At 51.9% G+C, this 23,936-nt stretch overlaps 1 protein-coding gene across 3 annotated transcripts in view; it reads right to left on the minus strand.

The window, feature by feature from the left end:
* The window catches only part of Mroh7 (maestro heat like repeat family member 7), a 49,380-nt gene that overhangs the window by 15,428 nt on the left and 10,016 nt on the right, over nt 1-23,936 (minus strand). For all 3 annotated transcript variants that reach the window (XM_028888083.2, XM_037202772.1, XM_037202771.1), the window contains 13 exons: nt 18,391-18,455; nt 15,667-15,744; nt 14,464-14,543; nt 14,097-14,226; nt 12,180-12,275; nt 11,415-11,519; nt 11,159-11,294; nt 8,461-8,573; nt 7,520-7,696; nt 7,007-7,161; nt 4,756-4,894; nt 4,353-4,543; nt 212-349 (listed from right to left, as the gene is read on the minus strand). In XM_028888083.2, the coding sequence (XP_028743916.1) occupies nt 212-349; nt 4,353-4,543; nt 4,756-4,894; nt 7,007-7,161; nt 7,520-7,696; nt 8,461-8,573; nt 11,159-11,294; nt 11,415-11,519; nt 12,180-12,275; nt 14,097-14,226; nt 14,464-14,543; nt 15,667-15,744; nt 18,391-18,455 (1,603 nt within the window). The remainder of the gene's footprint in view (nt 1-211; nt 350-4,352; nt 4,544-4,755; nt 4,895-7,006; nt 7,162-7,519; nt 7,697-8,460; nt 8,574-11,158; nt 11,295-11,414; nt 11,520-12,179; nt 12,276-14,096; nt 14,227-14,463; nt 14,544-15,666; nt 15,745-18,390; nt 18,456-23,936) is intronic.

The raw sequence follows: 23,936 nt of genomic DNA on the forward strand, positions 1-23,936 counted from the left end.
AGGAACCATTGGGGCCAAGTTTGCCTCCCAAGGGTGAACGTCATCATTCACATGGGTGTCGTCCTCCTGCTAGGAGGACAGCATCCCCAAGCTGCAGGGAACGGACGAGAGAGGAACAAACGCTGTTGCTCGGAGATGCGAGCTTGGGTCTGTTTGAAGACCTGGGGGTCCGCCCTGCCCCCCCCCACCCCACTGAGGTGCTGCAGCTCACCTTGCCAGCAGGGACACTCCCCGGTAGTGGTTCTCTGCCTGGCCCATGAACTCCCAGCCACCCTGCTCCTCCAGAAACGCCGACTCGTAAGAGCAGCCCATTTTCAGGAGCAGGGTTTTCACCACCTTCACCATCCAGCTGCCAAGACAAGGGGGTAAAGGCTCCTGGGCCCGGGGTCCCTTCTACTCGGCCCCTCTCGCCAAGCCTGCTCTCCATCCCCCAAGCTTCCTCTCTATCACGCTGTTAGCAGCGTGCTCTGGATCCACAGACAATGACTCCTTACAGGTAACACATCGCTTTCAGACCATGAGAGGAAACCGAAGCGAAGTCCCCTTTCCACCTCCCTCCTTTCTCAGGGGCCTTGCTTCCTGGAGGAGCTGGCTGGCCAAGCTTCCTTAGCCTTCCTCTCCTATGTCTTGCCTCTTCCCTTCTCCACTCCCCATCAAGTCATGGCTCTCTTGGCAGCCTGTGGGAAAGTCCTCTCTGCTCTCCTGGGCGCTCAGTCTTCTGCCAGGGCCCGAGTCCTTTTGCCTCAGGACCCTTCAGGAAGGTCTCCCATCTGCATGCCTAGTAGAAGAGCCTGGGAGTTGTTACACCCAGGGAAGTGAGCAGAACTCAGAGGTTCCAAGTGAGCTCAGGGAGCTTGGAGGATGCTGCCACCTGTTAGCCAACTGGAGGTCTAGCCCAGGCTGTTGTCACTGTAGGTGGGAAGTCACCGGCCATATACTGATGGGATGCATTCTGAGAAAGACCTCAAGAGCTGGTGGCCATGTGTGAGCATCATGGCGTGTACTTATTCCAGCTTGCATGATGCTGCCCGCTACACACTGGGCTTAGAGGAACCACTATTGTCGGAACACAGTCCAAGAATGGAGTCGTGTGAGATTCTGAGTGCATGTAAGGAAACGAGTCTAATGACCGCAGTTTCATGAAAACACAGAATTGTTCTTGGAATGTATCTTCATGCTCCTCCCAGGTATAGTGAGTAGAAGTTTGCGTCGGATGATTCATTATTGCTTGCTGTTGCTATTCAAGCAAATGTTTAAACTACCCTTTATACGCCTCTGTGGGAAATCATGGCTTTGCCACGTGCGCCTTGTCCTTGTGATTGTGTACAGCTTGAAATCTCAAGAACTTTACCCAGGTGACCTCTCTTAACCCTCAGAGTATAAACTGTCCAGAGCTCTGAATAACGTTGGCTATTGCATGAGACTTTAGTCTGCCTCATTTATCAGCTCCATCCTCTCAGGTCCCACCACCTCTAGAGGGTAAACACACCATCAATAGATTCATCCTGTCATTGGCTGAAACATCAGAGACTCAAAACTGTGATTATAAACTGTTAAAATAGCAGGGCTGTGGTGGTGCACTCGGAAAGCAGAGGCAGGTGAATCTCTGTGAGTTCAAGGCCAGCCTGGTCTACAGAGTGAGTTCCAGGACAGGCATCAAAGCTACACAAAGAAACCCTGTCTCAAACAAAACAAAACAAAAACCTGTTAAAATAAGATAATATATGGAATTGTTTCCCAGAAACTTAAATATTTGCTCAAAGAGTTCATAGTGTCCTTGTAGACATAACTCCCATGGTACTCAGAACTCTTAGTTCTTGGGATTCAAGACAACTTTCCAACCAGACGTGGTGGCAGACAGCCACAATCTCAGCACACAGAGAGGAGAGGCAGAAGAACCCCAAAGTCAAGGACAGCCAGAGCAACCAAGGGAGACCCTGTCTCACAAAAGGCAAAGGCTGGGCATGTGATAGAGTGCTTTGGAGTACGAAAGGCCTGGGGCTCACTACCCAGCACCAAAAATAAAGACAAAAACACAACATTTTACAATCAATCCCCAGAACTGGCTGCTGTTTTTTATGTATGCAATTGTTTAAGAAATAGCACTTCAGTGTGGAAACCAGAGCTCCTAGGGCTGGACTTCAACAAGTTTTTTATAGCTCCTACCGGTTACTCCTGTGTTCAAATGAGCAAGACAGGGCTGCGTGGTTAAGTACTTGCCATACAAGTTTCAAGACTGGCATCCAAACCCCCAGAGCTCAGGTAAATGCTGGGTAGGCATGGCAGCCTGCGTGTAACTGAGTCTCAGAAGGTAGAGACAGGAGATCCCCCAGGGCAAGCTAGCTAGTGAGACTGGATGAGCTCTGGGTTTGGAGAGAGAGAGAGAGAGAGAGAGAGAGAGAGAGAGACCTTGCCTCTGTGAATAAGGCAGAAGAGTGACTGAGGATGATTCCTGATATCAACCTCAGGCCACACATGCATGCATACCTCTACACATGCACATGCAGACATACACACATATGCATATCACACACACATGCACACGCACACGCACACACACACACCCCACCAGGTGTGGTATGGAACCTTGCCATCCCAGCACTCAGAATATGAGGCAGGAAAATTCATGATTCCTTTTAAAGACCTTATCTGAAAGAGAGAGAGAGAGAGAGAGAGAGAGAGAGAGAGAGAGAGAGAAGAAGGAGAAGAGAAAGGAAGGGAGGGAAGGAGGAGAGAGAGAGAGAGAGAGAGAGAGAGAGAGAGAGAGAGAGAGAGAGAGAGAGAGAAATCCATTTTTTTGCAACTCAGATTTGCAAAGATGTAATTGTTCTGCAATACTTTACCCTAGAATAGATGTGGAGGTGTAGACACTGGCACAGGCCACACCCCCTGGTGACGGTTTCCTCTGCGCACACTGACAAGTGGAACAGTTGAAGAATTATTACATTTTAGCTAATCTTTGCATGCGTGCGTGCGTGCGTGTGTGCGTGTGTGTGTGTGTGTGTGTGTGTGTACGTGTGTGTGCGCGCGCGCGTGCATGCGTGTATGTGTGTGTGTGTGTGTGTGTGTGTGTGTGTGTGTGTGTGTACGAGTGCGAGTGCACCCACGCACATTTAGAGGTCACAGAACTTGTAAGGATCAGTTCTCTCCTCCACCACGTGGGTCATGAGGATGGAACTCAGGCTTGGCAGCAAGCACCTTTAGCTACTGAGGCAGCTCACTGGCCCTTCATTTACATTTCCATAACTCAATGGTAAGAACTTTTTCCATTATGCATTCCTACGCCATTTTAGTATCCCCAAGCCGAAGCCCAGGGATACCCCGACCTCCCTTCAGGAGTCCATCCTACACATACAATCACAGGCATGCACCCACACAAGCGAGCTCACAGCACCGTTGTCTGCAATTGCAAAGGGCAAGGAAGTGCCCGAATCAGGAGGAGGGCTGCACACACTATGGCGGCCGGACTTCTGTATATAAGGATGCCCTGCAGCTGTCAAAAATAATGAGGCAGCTGTATGTATGAAGGCCTCCAAGACTTGATACATGGTAAGAGCAGATGTGCACCTGAGTCACAGGCTAGCAGCTGTGAGAACAGAATATAAACCCATGTGCTCGTCCACACTAACTACCCCTGAGTCACAGGCTAGCACCTGAAAAATGGAATATAAACCCATGTACTCATCTACACTAACTACCCCTGAAAGGGCATGGAAAAAAAAAAGTTCTTGTCTTCTGGGAAGGTATCTGGGGGTATGAACAGGAAAAAGAGAGTTGATTTTAGTGTCCCCTGTGTGCATATATTATATTCCAGTTCATAACTAAGAACATTGATGGGTCTGTGATACACTCCAATATGAGCAAGCCCTCTGGGGGTGGTAGGGGGCAAAGGTCCTCAGACAATTGATCCCCTCACACCACCATGCATTGAGCAGAGCGGTGGGAATCAGAGAAGGGATTCAGAACCAGCCGTGGAACAGAAGGGGGACTCCAATAACATCGTGTTTCTAGTGTCTGGGGAGGAAGCCCAGTGGGTAGAATGCTTGTCCAGCATGAACGAAGCCTAGGTTTGACCCCTAGGACCAAATAAACTGGGCAGAGTGGAGCATGCCTATAATCCCAGTGACTGGGGAGATGGAGACAGAAGGATCGGAAGATCAAGATCGTCCTCATAGCAAGCTTGGGGCCAGCCTGGACAACATGAGAGCCTGTTTCCAAAAACAAAGGTATGCTCCACTTCCTCTTCTAGTGCTAGAATTAATGACTATGAATAAGATGTTTGGGGAGCCCTTGCTGGGTAGGTAGCCCTCCTCACCACAAGGACCGCAGGGGAGAGAGATGATGGGGCCTACCGTACGGGTACGAAGACAGAAGGCTGTGTGTCATCCTTGGCATCCTTTCGAGGAGCCACCCGGCTGGGCAGGTGGAAGCCGATGTGATAATGGACCTGAATGAGCAGAGCCAGGAGCAACTGAGGGTAGATGCGCCTCACACGGCCCACACAGCTGTTGACGGATAGGAGCTCACACAGGCCACTGGCTGCCTAGGGGGGGAGGGGAGGCCAGTGGCTTGACCCAGTCCTTCTCCAGGCACTGCTGGCTGAAGCCTAGCTTATTGCTCTGAGAGAGGGACTGGTTCTCTAATCTAGCCTAGAAAAAGCATGGCTCCTACCCCGCTTTGGCAGACGGGACCTTACAAGCAGGTGTGCTGCATGGGGTAGAAGGGAAGGAAGGCAGGCAGGTGCCTGGTCCTCACCGCCAGGGGCACAATAGAGGCCCGACCCTTCTTGGTAACAGGCTTCTCCTTCAGGGTAGTCAGGAGCAGATCCAGCAGGTCTCGGACGTCACAGCTGGGTTTTCGAAGGATCAGCTGCCTCCACATCTCTGCCCCGTTGCTAAGGAGGAAGTAGGAGAGTTAGTGGTACCTAGGGCAGGGGCCGCCTGATGCAAACGGTGTCAGGGCTGGGATGCAGTGCCAACAGAATGGTATCCATGAGCGTGTCCACGGAGTGGTCCTGAAAACATTCTCCATGAGGCAGGAGCCTGACAGGGATTGAGAACCTCATTTCCAGGTCTCAGACCAAGTGCTTTATCCTCAGGTAATGTATTTACTCGGCAAACACTCATTAGAGAGGGCATTGTGCACCAGGCGCTAAGTAAATCTCTGGGGATACAGACGCAGACACTCGGAAGTGCTCAAAGTCACTGCCTTCTCCCCCTCCACAAGAGGGCATTATTCCCATTTTACAGAGGCAGAATAGAGGCTCAGGGAGGTAAAACCACCAGTCCAGGGTGCTGCTGCTAACTGCAAGATGTGACCGAATCCGACGTCTCTGAGCTGCCTCCTAGGAGTGGGAGTGGGGGTCACAGAGCCTTTTGGGGCCCCAATCTTGCCCTTATCACAGACTTCCAGGAAGCCACCCAAGCAGGAGGAGCAGCAGCAGGGGTGTTCCTGCTTTGGGCAGTTGACAGTGAGCTAAAGGGTTAATGAAACCCTTTTGCCTGAATGCAGAAGCATCTGAACCTTTCCACTCATTTCCCAGCTCTGTTCCCCTGGAAACCCAACAAAATAGTATTTCAACTACGTTGCTAGGCAACGTTGCTTATGATAAAAATGGTCATGTTTGTGGCTGCTTGGTACATAACATCTGGATTAGGAGGAAGTATCAATTATCTGTAGGAACCAATGGGACAGCTAGAGCATCGGGCTTCCCAGGGACTGTGACCCTGGTAGCTGGACTAGTCTCTGAAGAGACGCAGAAGACAAGGCTCGTGTAAGAGATTCTGGTCCCTCTGAGTCCCCTGGGTCTCCTACCTTCATAGCCGAGGTCCACCTGGGAAGCATATAGGGAATAAGTAGTGAGAGGTTCTCACTCTCAGGCCATCAAGTCACGGGCAGCCCTGGTAACCCGGTGACTGTTGGCAGACTACAAAAGAAACCCCTTGGGGCTGTGGCTCAGGGCTAGGGCACTTGCATAGCATGGCCCTGGGTTCGATGCCCAGCACCGTAACAAGAAAAGAAGAGCAAAAGGCCCTAATGTAATCCCAGTGCCTGAAAGTAGGAGGCAGGAGGATTGCCATGAGTTTGTGGCTAGCCTGGGATATAGAATGAACACTGCACCCTCCCCCCTCTTCTCCCTGTCCCTCCAACCCCCGAGTGTGTGTGTGTGTGTGTGTGTGTGTGTGTGTGTGTGTGTGTGTGTGTGTGTGAGAGAGAGAGAGAGAGAGAGAGAGAGAGAGAGAGAGAGAGAGAGAGAGAGAGAGAGAGAGAGAGAGAGACGCTCCCCCTGGTGGGCAATGTAGTAATAGCTGGCTTCTTGGGTAGTACAGCTGGCCCTCAGGGTCCCCGCTGATCTTGACTCTGTGACTGACCTGTCCTTATCGGCACACACCCCTCTTGCACAGTTCTGCATGTGCTTCCACATTTATTCAGAAACAACCATGCCATGTAATCCCTTCCCTGTTTCAGTCATTTAAAGAAGGGATGGATGGGCTTGTCCGACAGGCTAAAGGAAGCCAGACTTGTCACTTGTCACCATCTGGCTAGGCTCCTCTCCAGCCCAAATAAGGACCTCCATGGAGGCAGCAAGCAGGAAGCTGCCTTCTGCTCACTCACACTGTGGAACAGTTTTTCCTATGAGGAATCTCAAGACCGGAGAGGGCACTTGAGCTACCTGAGACCAGCAGCTACCATTGAAGAAAGAACCTTGGGCTTTGGAGTCAGATCTGAGTGTAGATCCTCACTCTAGCAATGCCTCAGTGGGTGTGGAACCCAAGAAATATCTCCTGAGCCTCATCAACATCTGTAGAACAGGGCTAAGGTGGGAATGAGAGACTGGATTTTTTCAGCACAGATCCAGCAGTGTTCAGTCCTGACAGTCATTACCACAGACTGTGAAGGAGCAGGGGAGAGCAGGGCTTCTCTGGACTGGAAGAGTGTCTCCTCCCAGGACGGGGCTGCCGCAACCCTTTGAGGAACAGAGGATAGAAGCCTCCTTGCTTGGTACCTGTCCAGTGGGAGGGGACACATGAGCAGGGCCACCACAACCTCCGTCATGAAGGAGCTGGCCAGGAAGGAGATGGGCAGCAGGGCCACCTCACGTGCCCGCGGCTCCTGGATGTGGCTCAGTTGCACGTAGATGCCCTGCAGGATTTCTGGGATCTGGAGGTCGCCATGAGCAGATGGAAGGAAGGCCCGTTGGAGAAGCAGAGAGGGACATGAGGAGCAGGGGTAGATGGGGGAAGGGCATAGGGAAGGGTAACAAGAGGGGACCAAGAAGGCAGGAGGGGGGCCCAGTACAGGAGACATGGGAAGAAAGTTCAGGGGCCTGCTGCTCCCCCTGGGAGTGAGATAGACCCCCTCACTGACCTCCCCACTCCTACCAAACCTCCTTCCTAGCCCAGTGCTCAGCTCCAACCCTGTCCACAGGCAGGCAGGCTGTGCCAGGAGAAGCAGGATCCTGGGGTTCGGGGACTCCCCCAGGCCTGATATCCCGGCCTCTGCCTCCAAGAGGCCTTACCACCTCCAGCGCCCTGTGGCGGTACCACTCCAGCACTGAACTGAGCGTGACCTCCGAGGCCAGCTGCATCATCTCCCCGGAGTCCTTCCCCTGAGCCTCTGAGATGTCGTTCAGGCCTTCCAAGGCTGCTAGCAGCAGGTCCTTGACCTGCTGGGGCCCCAGGAAGTCTCCAAATTCCTGAAACGTAAGTACAGAGGTCTTGACACTGCTGAGCAGGGCGGATCCCCTGAGACACACAGGAAGGCAGAGACTCCACCCAACTCCAAGAGAAGGTTGTGCCAAGCACCACACTTTGCATCCTCCGATGCCTGAATGTTAGACCCGTTGGAGAGGAGCTCCGAGGGACAGCCAGGCACCAAGGTGCTCCTGTAGCCCAAGCTGCTTGGGAGGCTGAGGCAGGAGGATTACATGAACCCAGGGGTTCGAGGGCCTGAGGAGGACAAGTCTCCATCTTTAAAAGAAGGGAGAGAGAGAGAGAGAGAGAGAGAGAGAGAGAGAGAGAGAGAGAGAGAGAGAGAGAGAGAGAGGAAGCGGAAGGGGAGGAAAACAAACAGGGGTGATGTGGTCCTTGTACCCAGAACTGGCTGGCACACACCAGGGAGAAGGAAGTCATGGGCTAGAACAATGGTTCTCAAACTCCCTAATGCTTCGACCCTGTAACACAATTCCTTATGCTGTGGTGAGCCCCCAACCATGAAATTACTTCATTGCTACTTCATAACTGTAACTTTGCTACTGTCATGAGTTGGAATGTGAATATCTGATATATAGGGTATCTGATATGTGACCCTGTGAGGGGTCATGACCCACAGACGGAGAACCTCTGAGCTAGAACATGGAGGACACCCAGAAAGACTATGCAGCTGGAGAAGGCTTCTAGTGGCAACCCCCTTTCCCTCCCCTCCTGGCCTGGGAGCCGGGACCGGGACCGCGGTAGTCACCGCAATGACACGCAGAATGTTCTGGCACGGGCTGACAGGGTTGTAGGGCCCTAGGAAGCGCTTGTTGTTCTCATACAGCTCCTTCTTGTTGGTCTCTTCCTTGTCCTTGGTCCCTGCAGGGGAAGACGCCTTCTGAGGGACCCTGACCCGACCGTGGCTTTGAACTGTCTGTCAAGCCCACACCAGCTGCACAATCCGCTTTTCACACAGTGAGCCCATGCAGGCAGCAAGTCAAGAAACAGCCCAACCATCCCCCCAGAAGCCCCTCCTCTGACCCCTCTCAGCGCTGTTCTGGTTTCTCAACTCCTAGGTAGCGTCCCTTGCTTTTGAACCTTTAGTAAATGGACTCCCGTAACATCATCCCCCGCGTCTGGTTCTGCCCTGCAGCATCTGGCACTTGCTCTCATCCATTCTCAGTGTGGTGCAGTTTTCCAAGCTGGGCGAGCCTGCCGCGTGTATTCCTGCCTTCCTTGACATGCACCTCTAGGCTGCTTCCAGCCCTCCTGCACAGTGCTGCTGTGAACAGAGAGCATGTCTCCTGGGGAACAGATTGTCGCTTCTGCCGGGGATAGGCCAGGACAGAGATCACGGACTCACAGCAGGCACAGGCTCACCCTCCGGAGACACGCGAGATCATTTCCCAGCTATCAGTGTTCAAGAGTCCCTGCTGCTTCAGCCCAAGGCATTATGTTTCACTTTGTTATTGCTTTTTTTTTTTTTTTTTTTTTTTGGTTTTTAAGATAGGGCCTCACCATGTGGCCCTGGCTGGTCTGGAACTACTCTGTAGACCAGGCTGGCCTCCAACTCACAAGCACTCTAACCATCCAGTACCCATAGCTTTGCAATACTTTCTTTTGGTGTGAGCTGTTCCTGTGTTCGGGCGGTGTTTTTATCTGGCTGGGTTAGTGTTGCTTGGCTTTGTTGAGACCCAGGGGCTCACATAATCCAGGCTGGCCTCCAACTCTCTATGTGGCTGAGGATGGCTCAGACTCCTGATCCTCCTGCTCCCGTCCCCCGAGCACTAAGATTCCAGGGGGGCACTGCCAAATCTAGTTCGTCCATTTCGTGTGTTTTCAAAGGCAGGGTCCCCAGTCCAGGCTGGTCTCACACTTTCCACCCAGTGCTGGGATTGTCAGCCTGCGCCACCGCTGCCCTCAGGCCAGCGGACGCCATTTGAGAACTCCAGCCTCTCCAGCCTCTCTGCTGCTTGTGTTCCCTCCGTGCTTTGTGTCTGACTTACTCGGGGCTTCGCTTGTTTATTTTTGCCTATTGTCTGTCTCCTGGCAACGAGAAGGTAAGCCAAAGGGAGGCGTGCTTAATGAATCTCTTTTCCAGGCTGTGTCCCCAGAGCTAGAGCAGAGCCTGGCACAGAGGGTCTTACTCTGGGTCTTCTGGAGGAGGAGACACATTTAGGGACTATGCTCTCATCAGAGCCAGGTCTGGGTCCTTCCTGGATCCACTCAATCTGCACAAGGCCTGGGCACGAGAAAGGGTCACTGAGGCAGTGTGAGTGTATAGAGCATGCTCTGCCCACAGAAGGAACTAGTGTTGTGCGGCCAGCCAGAGCCAGATCCACTCCAGCCTTGCACTATCCACAGATTGCCAACCCATGCTGACGGCTCCCTCCTCCAGAGTGATGGCAGCCTGGGCTCTCCCAAAGAACACAGGGCACTCAGCCCAACCTGAATTTCAGCAGGACAGATCATACTCAAATACCTTAAAAATGATTCACTGTGCAATTAAATTAAACCGGATGTTCGACATTTCCAGCCACCTCTGACAGCCTCCTTTTGGTCTATACTATTCCCATCCTAGGGCTGGTCAATACTGTAGGCTACCTTTCACCCACCATTTAAGAGTCATGAATGACCCCTGGTCAGTGCAGGAATCTCTCAAGAAACATTGCCCCAAATGCTCGAAATGAGAAAGAGCGGAGACCCCAGATAGATCCCAGAAGGGGGCGGGGCATGGGGAGAAGAAAGCTCTATGTGACAAGCACCTGTGACATGGAGCCCTGAGCTGGTCTCTTCTTCTTTTTCTTCTTCTTTTTTAAACTTCGTTTGTTTGTTTGTTTGTTTGTTTGTTTTTCGAGACAGGGTTTCTCCGTGTAGCTTTGGAGCCTGTCCTGAAACTTGCTCCGGAGACCAGGTTGGCCTCGAACTCACAGAGATCCCCCTGCCTCTGCTGTGGCTCACGCCTTTGATCCCAGCACTCAGGAGATAACTATGCTGGGGAAGAACACAGGACCCCGCCCTCCCCTCTTAGTATCACAGTCTAGTAGGAAAGATGGACAAAAGGAGAAGACATCCATCCTGCCTGGGCACCCGTGGTCCCGGGGGAAGAAGAAATTAAGGTTGGAACAATATGGAAAAGCTCAGCTAGTGAAGAGCAGCTTCCATCAAGATAGACTTGCTGTCTAGACAGGGCAGGGCAGTACGTGCCTTTAGTCTCAGTACTTGAGAGGCTAAGGCAGGAGGATTAAAAGTTGGCGGCCAGCTCCAGCTATATAGGAAGACCCTGTCTCTGAAACAAAACAAACATTAAAAATAAATCCTAGTCTGTGAGTCGGCCCCTGGTTCCATGGAGATGAGGATTTCACATCAGCTCCCAATCCTGGCCTGACCCTGGCTACCTGCCTCCAGCTGCCATGCTTCCCTCCCGAGCTGTACAGCTGCCAGGGACCTGACGCGGGGCATACGTTTCTGGAGATCCAGGATAGTGTAGAGGATAGTGATGCCATCCAGAGCCTCCCGGCCGATCTCTTCATCAGGATCCCCAATACGAAGAAGGAGCCTCCCCAGCAGCAGACCCAGTGCTGGGAACCCTGAGGACATCTGTTAGTGTCATAACCACAGGGAGGGTGTCTGTAGTTACACAGTGCAGAGTAAGCAGACCCAGATGGCCTACCAGCTGAGAAGGGTCACCAGAGTGTCCACCCCTCCGGGAACACTCACGAAGAAAGGCAGGGTCACAAGCGTGTGGTTCAACACAGAGACATTGCTGTTCACAGCCCGTGCTCGCTCATGGGCCTTCCCAGAGTTCATCCAGGGCCCTAGGGGCTGTGGGGATAAGGGAGTCAGAGACTCTGCTGCCATTGGATGCCAGCCTCTGCTGTCCAATGGGTAAGCCAATAATCTACAAGAATTCTCCAGAATGAGAAGGCAATTTGCCATAGTCCTCCTCCTTCTCTGGTGGCTCAGTGACAGATGGGGTTTGAGCTGAGAATAGGACTCAGACCAGAGGAAGGGAGAGGGGTCAGTGAGGAGAGATGAACAGGAAAGAGACAGGGATACGGGTGGAGAAAGGGGGTGAGGCAAAAGCAGGAGCTGCAAGGGATGGCCGAAAGAACATAGCAGACCGTGAAAGGGCGGAGGTCCAGGCCTGGGACCCCAGCCACTCAGGAGGCTAAGACAAGAGGATGGAAAGTTGAAGGCCACACTGGGCAACTCACTGAGACAGTGTCTACAGATTAAAAGTTTTAAAAAGGGTTAGGGGTGTAGCTCGGTGGTAGAGCTTGCCTAGGAGGTGTGAGGGCTTAGGTCCAGTCCTCAGGATCACCAAAAACTCAATGAAAGGTCACAAAATCTGACAGGGAAGGAGAGCACTGGTTCAAGATGATATCCTGAAGTCAAACCACGCCTTTGGGGTCCACCTCCCACTTCTACTGAGCTGTTTTCCTGTTTCCCTCCTCCCTCCCCCTCCCTCCCCATGCCCTGCACCTCCAAAATGCTCTTCAGTCCAGCAGGGGTAGGGTCTTCAATAAAGAGGGCATTGAGCAGTTTCTGCAAGGAATCTAAGGTCTGGTGGTAGAGCGTCTGTAGACAGAAGGAGGACAGAGCTGTGGGGGCTCCCAGCACATCTGCCAGCCCCGGATGGGTGGGTCCCGGAGGAGAGTGCACTTGGACTCAAAAAAGCTGCTTTCGGGCCCCATCGCTGTACCTCAGTTAATATACAAGATCGGGCCAATTACCTCCTCTCTCTAACAAATCGGGGATTAGTGTCCCCAGACTTCCTACCTTCCCACCCTCCCCAGGCGGGTGGCGGAGCAGAGGCCTGGCATCCGCTGCCTGGCACGAGCCAGACAAGTGCCTCGTCATCTGAGCATCCTCCCTCCCTTTCTCTTTGAGCTGTTTTTCTCACTTTACAAATCCAGGGACACTTGTCCAAGGTCACACAGCAGGGAACAAAGGGTCAGCTCCCCCAAGACTGTCAGAGCTGGAGAGCTGCCAGGCCCATCTGGCTCTTACCCTCTCCAGAGTGCTCTGCCTCTAGGCTGAACTGTTACTTCTAGACCCGCCTAGATCCGCAGGTGACCCTTCGGGAAGCCACCTCTCCCCTGCCCAGGTGCCTCATCATTTGCCCATGCTACGGTCTTGAAATTGCTCTGTGCGCACAGGCAAGGCTGAGTGGTGGGTTCAAACTGCTCCGGCAAGACCTTCTCTTCCTTACTTGCTCTCCTTCTGCTGCCTCCCCATGTCTGTCCCCTGGGTTGTCATTGTCCCAGCTTCCTAATTCCACTCTAGAGCCAGCGGCCCTTAGGATGACACCACAGCCACCCGGCCAGCCCTCCAGCTACCTACCTCCTCCTTCCTGCCCACCGCTGCGGCTCGTTAGGTACCACTGCCCTCTGCTGGCAGTACTCATCACTACAAGAGGTGCTTTCCACAGCAAGGATTCTGGCCCGTTGTTTTGGATTCTCTCAGGGTACCAACTTGAGAACCCAGAACCCAGAGGCGATCTGTCTGTGTGGTCTGACTCCTACCATTCCAAGCTCTCTTCTCAGAGTCCCTGTCTCACCCTTCAGGCTCCAGTCACACGGCCTCTTGTCGTCCCAGCAGTTGGCAGGGGTTCTGTACAGGTTTTTTCCATCACCCTCTTTCAGGGAATCACAACATCCCCTATCCTCCCTAGGCCATGTCCCTCATCCATACTCTTTTTGGTACCCCATAATTTATGCCTGTAGCACTGACCATCCCCTGAGATTTTGCATTTGACTGATTTTTTTTTTAATAGCGTTCATCTCTTCCACCCTCACACTGCTGCAAAACTACCATCGTGATGTGGAGAGGGACGTGGTGAATGCCTGCCGAGAGAAAGGCGGGCCGAAAGAGCTGAGCTTCCTCTCACTCAGCCTCCCTCCTGCCTGACCCGCCTGACCCGCCTGACTCTCCTTGCATCCTACAGCTAAGCCCCACCCCTACTGGTACCTCTACGAATAACTCTGCAGAGGCTTAATGATGCTCCCCCCCCCCCTTTAAAGTGCTGTTCCTCCAGGTCTCTGCCCAGTTTTCTCCAGTCCTCTTCCATATGACCCAGTCCTCAGTCCTACCCTCCGACCCTGGCCCCTTCCTATGACTTTGCAGCCTCTGTCTACCTCCCTGACACAGGACGGGGCTCACAAGTGGACAGAGCCCTCCTAGGGATCCACGACTGCAATAGTTCGCTCAGTTGCTGAACAGTTATTCAGCACCCGTTCAGACTGACACAGGTGAGGTGAGTTATTCCAGGCCAACAGCCAAGGAGTGTGTTGGGGTGGGGGGGTGGACTATCTATAGAAAGCCCCTACGCATCCCTGTGAGTTGTCCCTTCTGGGGATGTCCCCAACCTAAAGACCCACCCGGAGTTCCCCCGCTCACCTGGATGACTTCTGCCTTGGCCTCGTCTTTCTCCTGCATGGCCTGCACGGAGGGCAGTGAGAAGACGCTCCGCACACAGGTGCTCACCAGCTCCACCCTCTCCCGCACATTCAGGATAGGCTTGGTGTGACTGGGCGAGAGAGGAGGCAGGGTGTGGAGTGAGGAGGGGCGGAGGCAAGGACGCAGTGGGGAAGAGGGGCATCTGACTCAGCCAGGCCACCTGGGATAAGGTGAGATTCGAGCAAGGGTGTGGAGGTGACATGCTCCGTGGGGACCGGGCAGAGGGAGAGGGAAAGGCTCGGAATGGACAGAGGCATGGGAGAAGGGGCAGCAGAGCTTGGAAGAGAGAGACAAGAGCGGCGGATACCTCAGCTGCGTCAGGATCTCCATGGCTTGCCGGCGGGCAGGGCTCAAAAGGGAATCCAGGGGTTCCTCCTGAATCTGCTTCTGGGTGGGGAGCACAGAGCCAGTGAGAGCCAGCTGTGGCTGACTCCCACGCTCCGACAGCGGGTCATGCAGGCCAAGACCACTCAGCACTCAGCGCCCTGGTTTGTACATCATCCCACGTGCAGAGCTCAGTAAGGATGGTTCCCATGGTGCCCTTCTTGTGACTCACAGCTAAACCATGACCCAAGTAAGGAGCACCAGGCTTGGCCACTGAAAGCTGTCCAGTCGAATTCCTCAGACATCCTCCTACTTGTCACTTTACATCTAACATCTGCACACAGTAGGTGTTCGATTGGTGTCAGTTAAAGTTAAGTATTATGCCTTGCGTATGGGCAGATGTGTATGTGAGGGGTGTGTGTGTGTGTGTGTGTGTGTGTGTGTGTGTGATGTGTGTGTGTGTTCCTGTGCACATGTATGCAGAGGCCAGGGGTACCATTCTTCAGGAGCCACACACCTTGGTTTTTGAGGCAAGGGCGCTCTCACTGGGATCCAGAGCTGGTCAGTTAGGCTGGTCTGATTGGCCGGAGTGCCTGTATGTTTCCTCAGTACTGAGATTACAAATGTGTGTCACCACGCCTGCTTTTCCTGTGTGCTCTGGGGTTCGAACTCAGGAACTCTTTCTGATGAGGCCAACACTGCTGTCTGAGCTAGGCTCCCCAACCCCCTTCTCTCTTTAAGGACCACAAAGCCAAAGGTAACTGTGTAAGCCTCCGTGGTGAGTGGTGCCCAGTTCATCCGAATGGGTAGGAAAGAGGAGGCTGCTTTCGGGAACCCTCTTAAGTTGCCCATCCGGAGGGGCCTCTGAGGGTCGATAATGACTGCTCTCAGCTGCACAGACTTCGCAATGGACCAGCTAATGGGTCGTGTCCTCCCACAAGCAAAGCTACAAGCACAGTCTCACCCATTTATGAGACGGGAAGAGTGAGGCTTGGAGAAGGTTTAGCTTGCTCATACTCCCTCTTGGCAGGTGGGGCCAGTAAAAGGTGGGGAAACTTAGCTTCAAGCCCAAGAGGGCCGCCTCCTGCTGCTGTCCTCTTCCCAGCTCCCTCCACCTGTCTCACCAACTGGCAGACTCAGGAACTCCACCCCAGTACCACAGTCCCACCTGTACAGGCTCCCGTACCATCATCATCTTCATCGTTGTCTCCTTTTCTTTCATTTCTGTCTCATCCTGATTCTTCTGGAAAGTGATGATCTCTCCCTGCAGGGCCGTGGGAAGCAGAACCACAGAGTGAGACTTTCCCCGAGTCCTGCCAGCCATCTGGGCAGCATACACAGCACTCTCTAGCTACCTAGCACACACAGCTCTTCCCCAACCGCCCAACCCCGGCATTGACCCATGTCTAAGTTTGGTTTCCATTGCTGTGATAAAATACCCCAACGAAACCCGGCATAGTGGCGCACGCCTTTAATCTCAGCCCTCGGGAGGCAGAGGCAGGCGGGTCTCTGTGAGGCCAGCCTGGTCTACAGAGCGAGTTCCAAGACTGCCAGAGCTACCCAGGGAGACCCTATCTCAAAGAAACCAAAGTAAATAAACAAGTATAAATACCCTGAAAAAGCAACTTAAAGGAGAAAGGATTTATTCTGGCTCACAGTTCAGGGTACAGTTCATCGTGATGGTGAAGTCACAGGACAGACATTTTAGACTAGTGGTCACATGACATCTATAGACAAGGAGCAGAGAGCAAAGAATTCGTGCAGTCAAGTGCTTAGCTCCTTTTCCCCCCAATCTCAGGACAGTCCAGGATCCCTGCCTAGGGAATGATGCTACCCACAATGGGCAGGTACTCAACTGATGTAATCAAGATAATCCCTCACAGATGTACACACACGGTCTAGACACTCTCTCTGAGACTCTCTTCCCAGATGATTCTTGGTTATGACAGACTGGCAACTAAAACTACCACAACCCAAGAGAAGGGACATGTTTCTGCAGGGGGTATCTGGGAAGATGAAGATTAGTGAAAAACCTTGATGGTGGGATGGGAAGTATGCATTTGGAAGACCAGATGTGAGGGGCAATAAAGCACCCCTCCTTCTCTAGTTAACTAAAGGAGGATGGAAAGCGTCCAGACACCTCAACCTGAAATTTTACCATCAGTAACACCTCTTCAGAGCCTTTTGGTAAATTCCAGTCAGATTAAGGCATTCTGCTACCCGAGAGATGGGGCACATCAGCCTGTGTCAACCACTGATTCCCATCATCTTAAGGAGGAAGACAAGATCGCAGGAAACAAATAGCCTCACATTCCACAGTGAAGAAAAAAGGACACCTTGATCTGCTGCAGACTATGGAAGGTTAATGGCCACAGGTTCTTTTCGACTTGTCCCATCAGTGGACAGAACCTCCTTGCACTCTGACTCAGACTGTCGTGAAAGGGACGTGTGTCAGGGTTTGTCCCAGGGCACACCTTTCCTTTCTGGAACCCAGACGCCATGCTGGAAGGAAACCCAGGCTAGACTAAGGAGGGATGAGGCTATGCAGAGAGGGAGCCTGGCAAGTCTCAGCCCCTCTAAGAGATCTGTCTGTACAATGTAGAGCGGAGCAACCACCCGGCTGAGTCCCATCAAACTGCAGCCTGGAGAAGGTAACTCTGCAGATCCTTACCCCTCCCAGCAGCAGACTGAACTAAACTGTTTGGGGTTATTAATCTCAGTTTGGAAAGGGAGACGGGTGTCAGTTTAGGATGAATATTCAGAGATGGCTGCTCACACGAGTGGACATTCAGGCTTATTCAAGAATAAGGGCAAATGTCTATTTCCCCAGACTGAAATATTAGGTCGCCTTTCTGTGCTTGGAGTTAGAATTAGCACATTGTAGGGCCCCGTCGAGCTCACTGAATGATGGCGGTGACGGTCTTCCCTGTCCTAGCACTGAGCTTGGGTCTGAAGGGCCTCATTCAACTTCACTGGGCCCATTCCATAGAGGAGGAGGCTGCCCCTGACCCCAGACCCATCCACCACATCCACACATGTGTCACGCTTATGTCTGATCCTCCTGGCCTGGCCTTCTCAGCTGCACAGCCCAGACCTGGGTTAGGCCTGATTACTTACTCAGGAAAAACGATTTCTAGCCTTTCTGTCCCTTTCAGAGCCCTTCCCACAAGACATTCAGTTGTTCAAGACTTCCATTTAGAACCTACTACATGCTGAGCACTGCTCGGCCTGCCGAAGGCTCAGCTCTAAGACAGACAAGGATCCCTGACCTGGGGAAGGCTCCAGTGGGAGAGACTGTCTCCCTCAGGCTCGTGTGTGGAGAGCTCCATCCGCAGCTGGTGACGCTATGAGGGGAGGCTGTGGAGCTGTTTCCTGAGTCTTCTGGATGTGCCATGTCTGCCATCCACTCCCACTGCCGTAAACCGAGCTGTTCTCCCGCCCCCGCCCCGCCCCCTCCCCTCCCCGCCTCCCTCCTCTCCCCCCCCCCCCCCCCGACTGTGACCGCTGGAAACCCTCTGAATCTCTGAGCCAAAATACACCTTTTCTCCCCTAAACCGTTTCTGCCCGGTCCTTTGGTCCCAGCAGCACAAAGGAAACTCCAGAGGAGCTGGTGACCCCTCCGGACTTCAGACAGCACACAGTTCCCCCGGGGGAGAAGAGAGGCCGCTGAGGGGTGGGCGGGGCCAACCCTGGACTGGGTGTGGTGGCTCGCACCTGGTGTCTCACCCCTCCGGAGGCAGAGACAGGAGGATTGCTACAAGCTCAGTGCCAGCCTGTTCTACATATCAAGCTCCAGACCAGCTAGGCTAAATAGCAAGACTCCGCCTGAAAAGAGGGGGATGGGCAAGGAGGGCGGGATGGGGGAGGGGAAGGGGGAGGGAGGGGAAAGAGGGCGTGGAGTTGAGCATACCTGAGCTGTGTCGTTCTCATCCTCTCTCTTCTCTGGCGAGTTGACCTTCACATCTTCAGAGGTTCCTGCACATCACAGGTTCAGGGAGAGGGGGAAAAGCAGAAGAGCATGGTGCCCTCAGGATGCCGTAGTCCTATCTCTCCTCCCCAGTGGGTCCCTCCAGTCCTCACTCCCTCTCACCAGACCAACAAAGCTTGGGAAAATGTAAATTAGCTCGTGCCACGGACCCTCCCTAGAAGCCTTCAGTGATCCTCCATGTCTTTGATTTTGCTATTGTGGCCCTGCCTGGTCAGTCTCCCCATCCATGCCCCTAGCTTTATCTCCCTGCTCTCTCCTCCATCCCTGGCTCTGTCTATACTGGCCTCTGTCCAGTTCCAGGCAAGCTCGTGGTCAGGTGGCTTTCTCTACTCCAGCTGCTCTTCCCCAGGGATCCCATTTTTAGGCCTCACCTTGCCTGCCGTCCCTCTCAGAGGCCTCTCCTGGCCCCCAGGATAAGAGAAAGCACATGGGGTCCCCCCAGCATAGCCTGTTCCTGTCCTCCAGGGCTTGCTACAGTGGCTGATTGCTGTTTTCTCAGCCCAGATCCCTTGCCTTGCTTTGGGTGAAAGAGCCCCTGTCTTTCCTGCAGGTCCCTATTCCCAGCAATTAGGTCAAACCCCACCCATTCTCCTTTTCAAAGAGGGATTGATCTGCAACCCAAGCTTGGCCAATGTAGAGTGTCCCATTCTCCTAACAGGACCAGCGATGGGTACTTAGCTGAGGAAGGCCAATAAAAGCCTTCTGTTTAAGGGGACACTGGAGGAGAACAGATCTCTAGTCATCTGAGGTCACAGCCACCAGGGTCTGGGAGAGCTGGGATTCAGGGGGATCTTGAACTGCCAGAGGCTGCTGGAGGGCTAGCCATGGGGGAAGAGGACACACTGGCACAAGACATTGACTGCTAACTACTGTTCACTGAAAACAGCTCCTGGGAGAAATGGCAGGTCCCAGGGAAGTTTAGGATGGGCCTGGGACATCTGGCCCCAGAAAGCAAGAAAGAGGGCTCAGAGGCAAATGGAAGAATGTACGTGTTTACCTAGAGGGAGTTTCTGCTGGTCAGACTAAGGAAATCTTATCAACATAACTAATGAGAGCAACTGGTTTGGAGCCCTTAAATAAACCAGAAAACGACACAAAGAAACACACCCCTAAGCTGGAAGTGTGGAGTAGTGGGATAATTCTGTGTTTTCAAAGACCCCTCACCGCAAGCTATTACAAGGGAAAACAATGCTGTCCAGTGGAGAGCCCCAGGGCAGGCCTCTTATCAGACGATGGCGTGACCAGCCATCAAGAATCAAAACCGTGAGCCTCCAGAGGGGCATGGGGAGAAAGCCACCATGGCTGCCCAGCTATTCCAGCCAGCGCTGCAGGACCTGAATGGTGCCAGCCCACAGTCTTACATGCATCAAGGAAAAGAAAGGCAGGGAAGACCAAGAACAGGAGGCGGAACAGGACAGACAGAATGACAAGACTCTGAACTGGAGCCTGAGCTAAGAGTACGGTGCTGAGAGAGTTGGCCATACTTGAATAGGGTGTGAGAATCCGGTGGAGCGACATATAAATATTAATGCCTTATTTACGGTGATTATATTTTGTGCTTTTTTTTTTATTTTGGGTAAGAAATGTGCTGAAAATTTAGGGGTGATGGGGCACCACTTGGCAGCTTTCTAACAAGTGATTCAGGAAAAAGAAAGATTTTAATGATGTGCTTTTGACAAGTGTGTAGGCCTTTTTAAAAAACCATATTAAAAGCATCAAGGGGCTGATGATGGTTTCCTGGACAAAGCACTCGCTGAGTTCAGATCCCTGGCACCCACACAGATACAGGATGAGTAGGATGGCCTGTCAGTCAGAGTCTCAGAAGGTGGAGAGGGGATCCCAGGAGCAAGCTGGACTGGCCATATAGACAACCTCCGTGTTCAGTTGAGACCCTGCTTCAATGGATAAGATAAAGAGCAGTCAGGAAAGACTCCTGATGTCAGCATCAGCCATCAAAACTCGTGTGTACCCACACACATGTGAACAGGCACATACATGCACATATACCACATATACATACGTTTAAAAAAAACCTAACGAACAAAAAAATATTTAAAGAGCTGGCGAGATAATTCAGTTAGTAAAGTGCCTGCCAATACAGACACAAGGATCTGAGTTCAATCACCCCCAACACACACACACACACACACACACACACACACACACACACACGAATACATACATACAACAGACACACATGTAGTATGTGCCTACTCTGTGACCACACTGTTCTAGGTGTATCCAATAAAAGTGAACAGAAGCCGGGCTGTGGTGGCACACGCCTTTAATCCCAGCACTCGGGAGGCAGAGGCAGGCGGATTTCTGTGAGTTCGAGGCCAGCCTGGGCTACCAAGTGAGTTCCAGGAAAAGGCGCAAAGCTACACAGAGAAACCCTGTCTCGAAAAACCAAAAAAATAAATAAATAAATAAATTTTAAAAAAAGTGAACAGAGACTCAGGCATGGCAGCACACATCTGGAATCCCAGAATTCAATAGGCTAACGCAGAAGGATCATGAGTTCCAAGACAACTTGGGCTAGAGAGCAAAACCCTGTATACATTTTTAAAAATTCTCTCTCTCTCTCTCTCTCTCTCTCTCTCTCTCTCCTTCTCTCTCCCTCTCTCTCTCTCCCCTCTGAATAAAGAATTGCAGGTCTTGGACATACTATGCAAGTGTTCTATTACTTTATAAATAAAAATATTTAAAACCAAGCATGGCGGCTCATGCTTGTAATCCCAGCATTAGGGAGACCTGAGGCAGGAGGATTGCTGCGAATGTAAGACCAATCGCGACTACCCAGTGGATTTCAGGTTACCGGGGCTACAGAGTGAGACCCTGTCTCGGGGAGAAAGGAGAAGGGGCAGAAAGACAGAGAGAGGGAGGAGAAAAAGAAGAATGAGCGAAGGATTCGGAATAGAAATCTCTCCAGAGAAGGCATACAAATGGCCAGTCAGCATATAAGAAGCCCCTCGGCGTCCAATGTCATTCTGCATCCTAAAAGTTAGCTGTTACTGTGGAGGAAAGAAAACAAAAGGCAGACATGCCTCACACCTGTCCCCTGGCGAGGAACTCTGCTACCAGAAAGGCCCAGTCTCTGACACAGGCAGCTCCATGCTGTTTCTGCTTTTCCTCCGGGCTCTCCTTGGTCTCTCTTCCCTACAGTGACCTTAGTCCCAGTAACTCCAGGCCTGACGAAGATATTAAGATAAAGGACCCAAACCACCCCCACACAACCGGGTAGTTTCTCAGCACCAACCAAGTTCTCTGCATGGCGGTTCCTGAGATGATAAAGGAAGTAACTATCAACCAGACTATGGCCAGCCCAAGCAGACCTGGATTCCCACCATGGAAACCCCCAGCTCTCCCAACCCAAACCTTTGTTTTCTGTCCCTGTGGAACATTAAAACTGTTGAGAGCACCCAGACAAGTCCCAGCCCATGAGCCCTCCATTCCTCCCCATGGGCTTCCTTGAGAATAAAGCTCCTTTCTTGCCTTCATGGCTGCTCGACTTGGACTTTCTTGGGAAAGTGTTATGACACTTCACTGGGACTTCCTAGATGCAGGCCTTTGCCCTACCTAACTCTGGCAATAACAGCATTATTTAAAATAACTGGAAGGGAGCCAGTGAGATGAGCCAGCTGGTCAAGGTGTTTGCCTCCAAGCCTGATGGTCTACGTTTGGTCCTGGGACCCACGTGGTAGAGAGAACAGACTCCTGCAAATTGCCCTCTGACCTCTGACCTCCACACATGCGCTGTGGCATACAACCAATCAATCAATAAAGATAACTTTAAATTTTTTAAATAGCCCACAGAGGGCTGTGGATGTGTTTCAGCTGATGGAATGCTTCCCAAGCATGTACAAAGCCCTGAGTATGATCCTCACCATACAAAACCATGTGTGCTGGTCCATGTATGGAATCCCCAAACTCCAGAGGTGGGAGACAGGGATCAGAAGTTCAAGGGCACTCAAGGACAGTCTAGGGTACAAGAGACCCTGTCTGTTAAGAGAAAGAGAGGAAGATGGAGACAGAGACACACACACACACACACACACACACACAGAGAGAGAGAGAGAGAGAGAGAGAGAGAGAGAGAGAGAGAGAGAGAGAGAGAGAAATACAGAGGAAACTCAAGTGCGTCAGTATGTCACCTTGCCGAGGTGACTCAGCTGAGCTTCTATCCTGCCCTGATCTGGCTTATCTTCGGTTGTTGTCTGTGGGCCAGCAGTCTCTTCAGGTGGACCAGCTCAAACCAGTGAAATCTAACTGCCAGACAACCTCTAACTTTATCACAATCCATCTCCATGCTAAATCTTGAAGTCCTGAGCACACACACCACCATTACCATGACAGCTAACAGCTGCTGTGAGAACAACCAGGAAAACAGTAAAAAGAACAAAAAGAAATTCCCAGCCATTTTCTACTGATTCTCAGAAGAGATTGAGTATTTCTCCTTTCCTCAGCCTGTCTCTCCTCTCATTTCTTCACATCTATGACTTCTCCACTGTCAACAAGTCAAGAAGCTGGTCTGTGAGTCTTCCTCCTTGCTTCTCCTACATCCAGCCATCTTCACATGGGCATAGAGGCATTTAGGAAACCAAGGCAGGAAGACTGAGATTAGAGTCTAGTCTGAGCTACATAGCAAGAACATACCTTGCTCTATTGGTCAATCAAGGATCAGTTTCCTTGGTTCCATGGTTCCCAAAAGTAAAAAGGACCTAATTTGAGGAATAAATAATTGGTAACTGCTGCGGGCAACAGGAATGTATCATAAGAACTCAGCTGGTTATGGCAAAGTCACTACCTGGAGGAATCAGGAAATTCCTCCAGAGGAAGCCAAATTCCAAGGAGCTTTTGGTGTTACTTGGCTTGTTATATATCAGCTGTCTTCTGTTATGAAAATCATGTGTGCCTTCATAGTTTTCCCAATTGATTTTTCCCTAAGAAGGGCTAACAGTGTGGACTGATCACTCTCTGGACATACACATTCCAGGTATTTGGAGAACTGCCTCAGGAAGGGCTTCCTCTGGAATCAGATATCTCCCTTAGCCACTTTCAAAGACTAACAGTAATAACAGTCCACATGCAAGTCTCCTGATTTAAGGTCAATTCCACAAGAAGACACCGCCTAGGTCAGGTGGACGTTAAATAATACCTTTACCCAATTTAGCTCGGACCCTCCCTTCTTACAGCCTTGCTAACTTTATAGACCTCTAACTCCTTATCTAACCACTTCTAGGAATATTTAGAGAACCTTCTGTGCTGACAGCTATGGAGGCCAGAACCCCAGTTCAAGCCTCCCTATAATTATCATCACTGGCAGCATCCAGCCAGGTTCATCCCCAGATGGAGGAGAGTACCTTATCAGAGATACCTCTGTACTCTCTAAGAACAGACTTAAGCATCCAGACTTCCTGTGTGAGAAGGCCTAGTGGATGTGCCAATTAAGCTTAACTTCCTCCTTTCCC

Source organism: Peromyscus leucopus, chromosome 2 (genome assembly GCF_004664715.2).
Source record: "Peromyscus leucopus breed LL Stock chromosome 2, UCI_PerLeu_2.1, whole genome shotgun sequence".
Taxonomy (NCBI): domain Eukaryota; kingdom Metazoa; phylum Chordata; class Mammalia; order Rodentia; family Cricetidae; genus Peromyscus; species Peromyscus leucopus.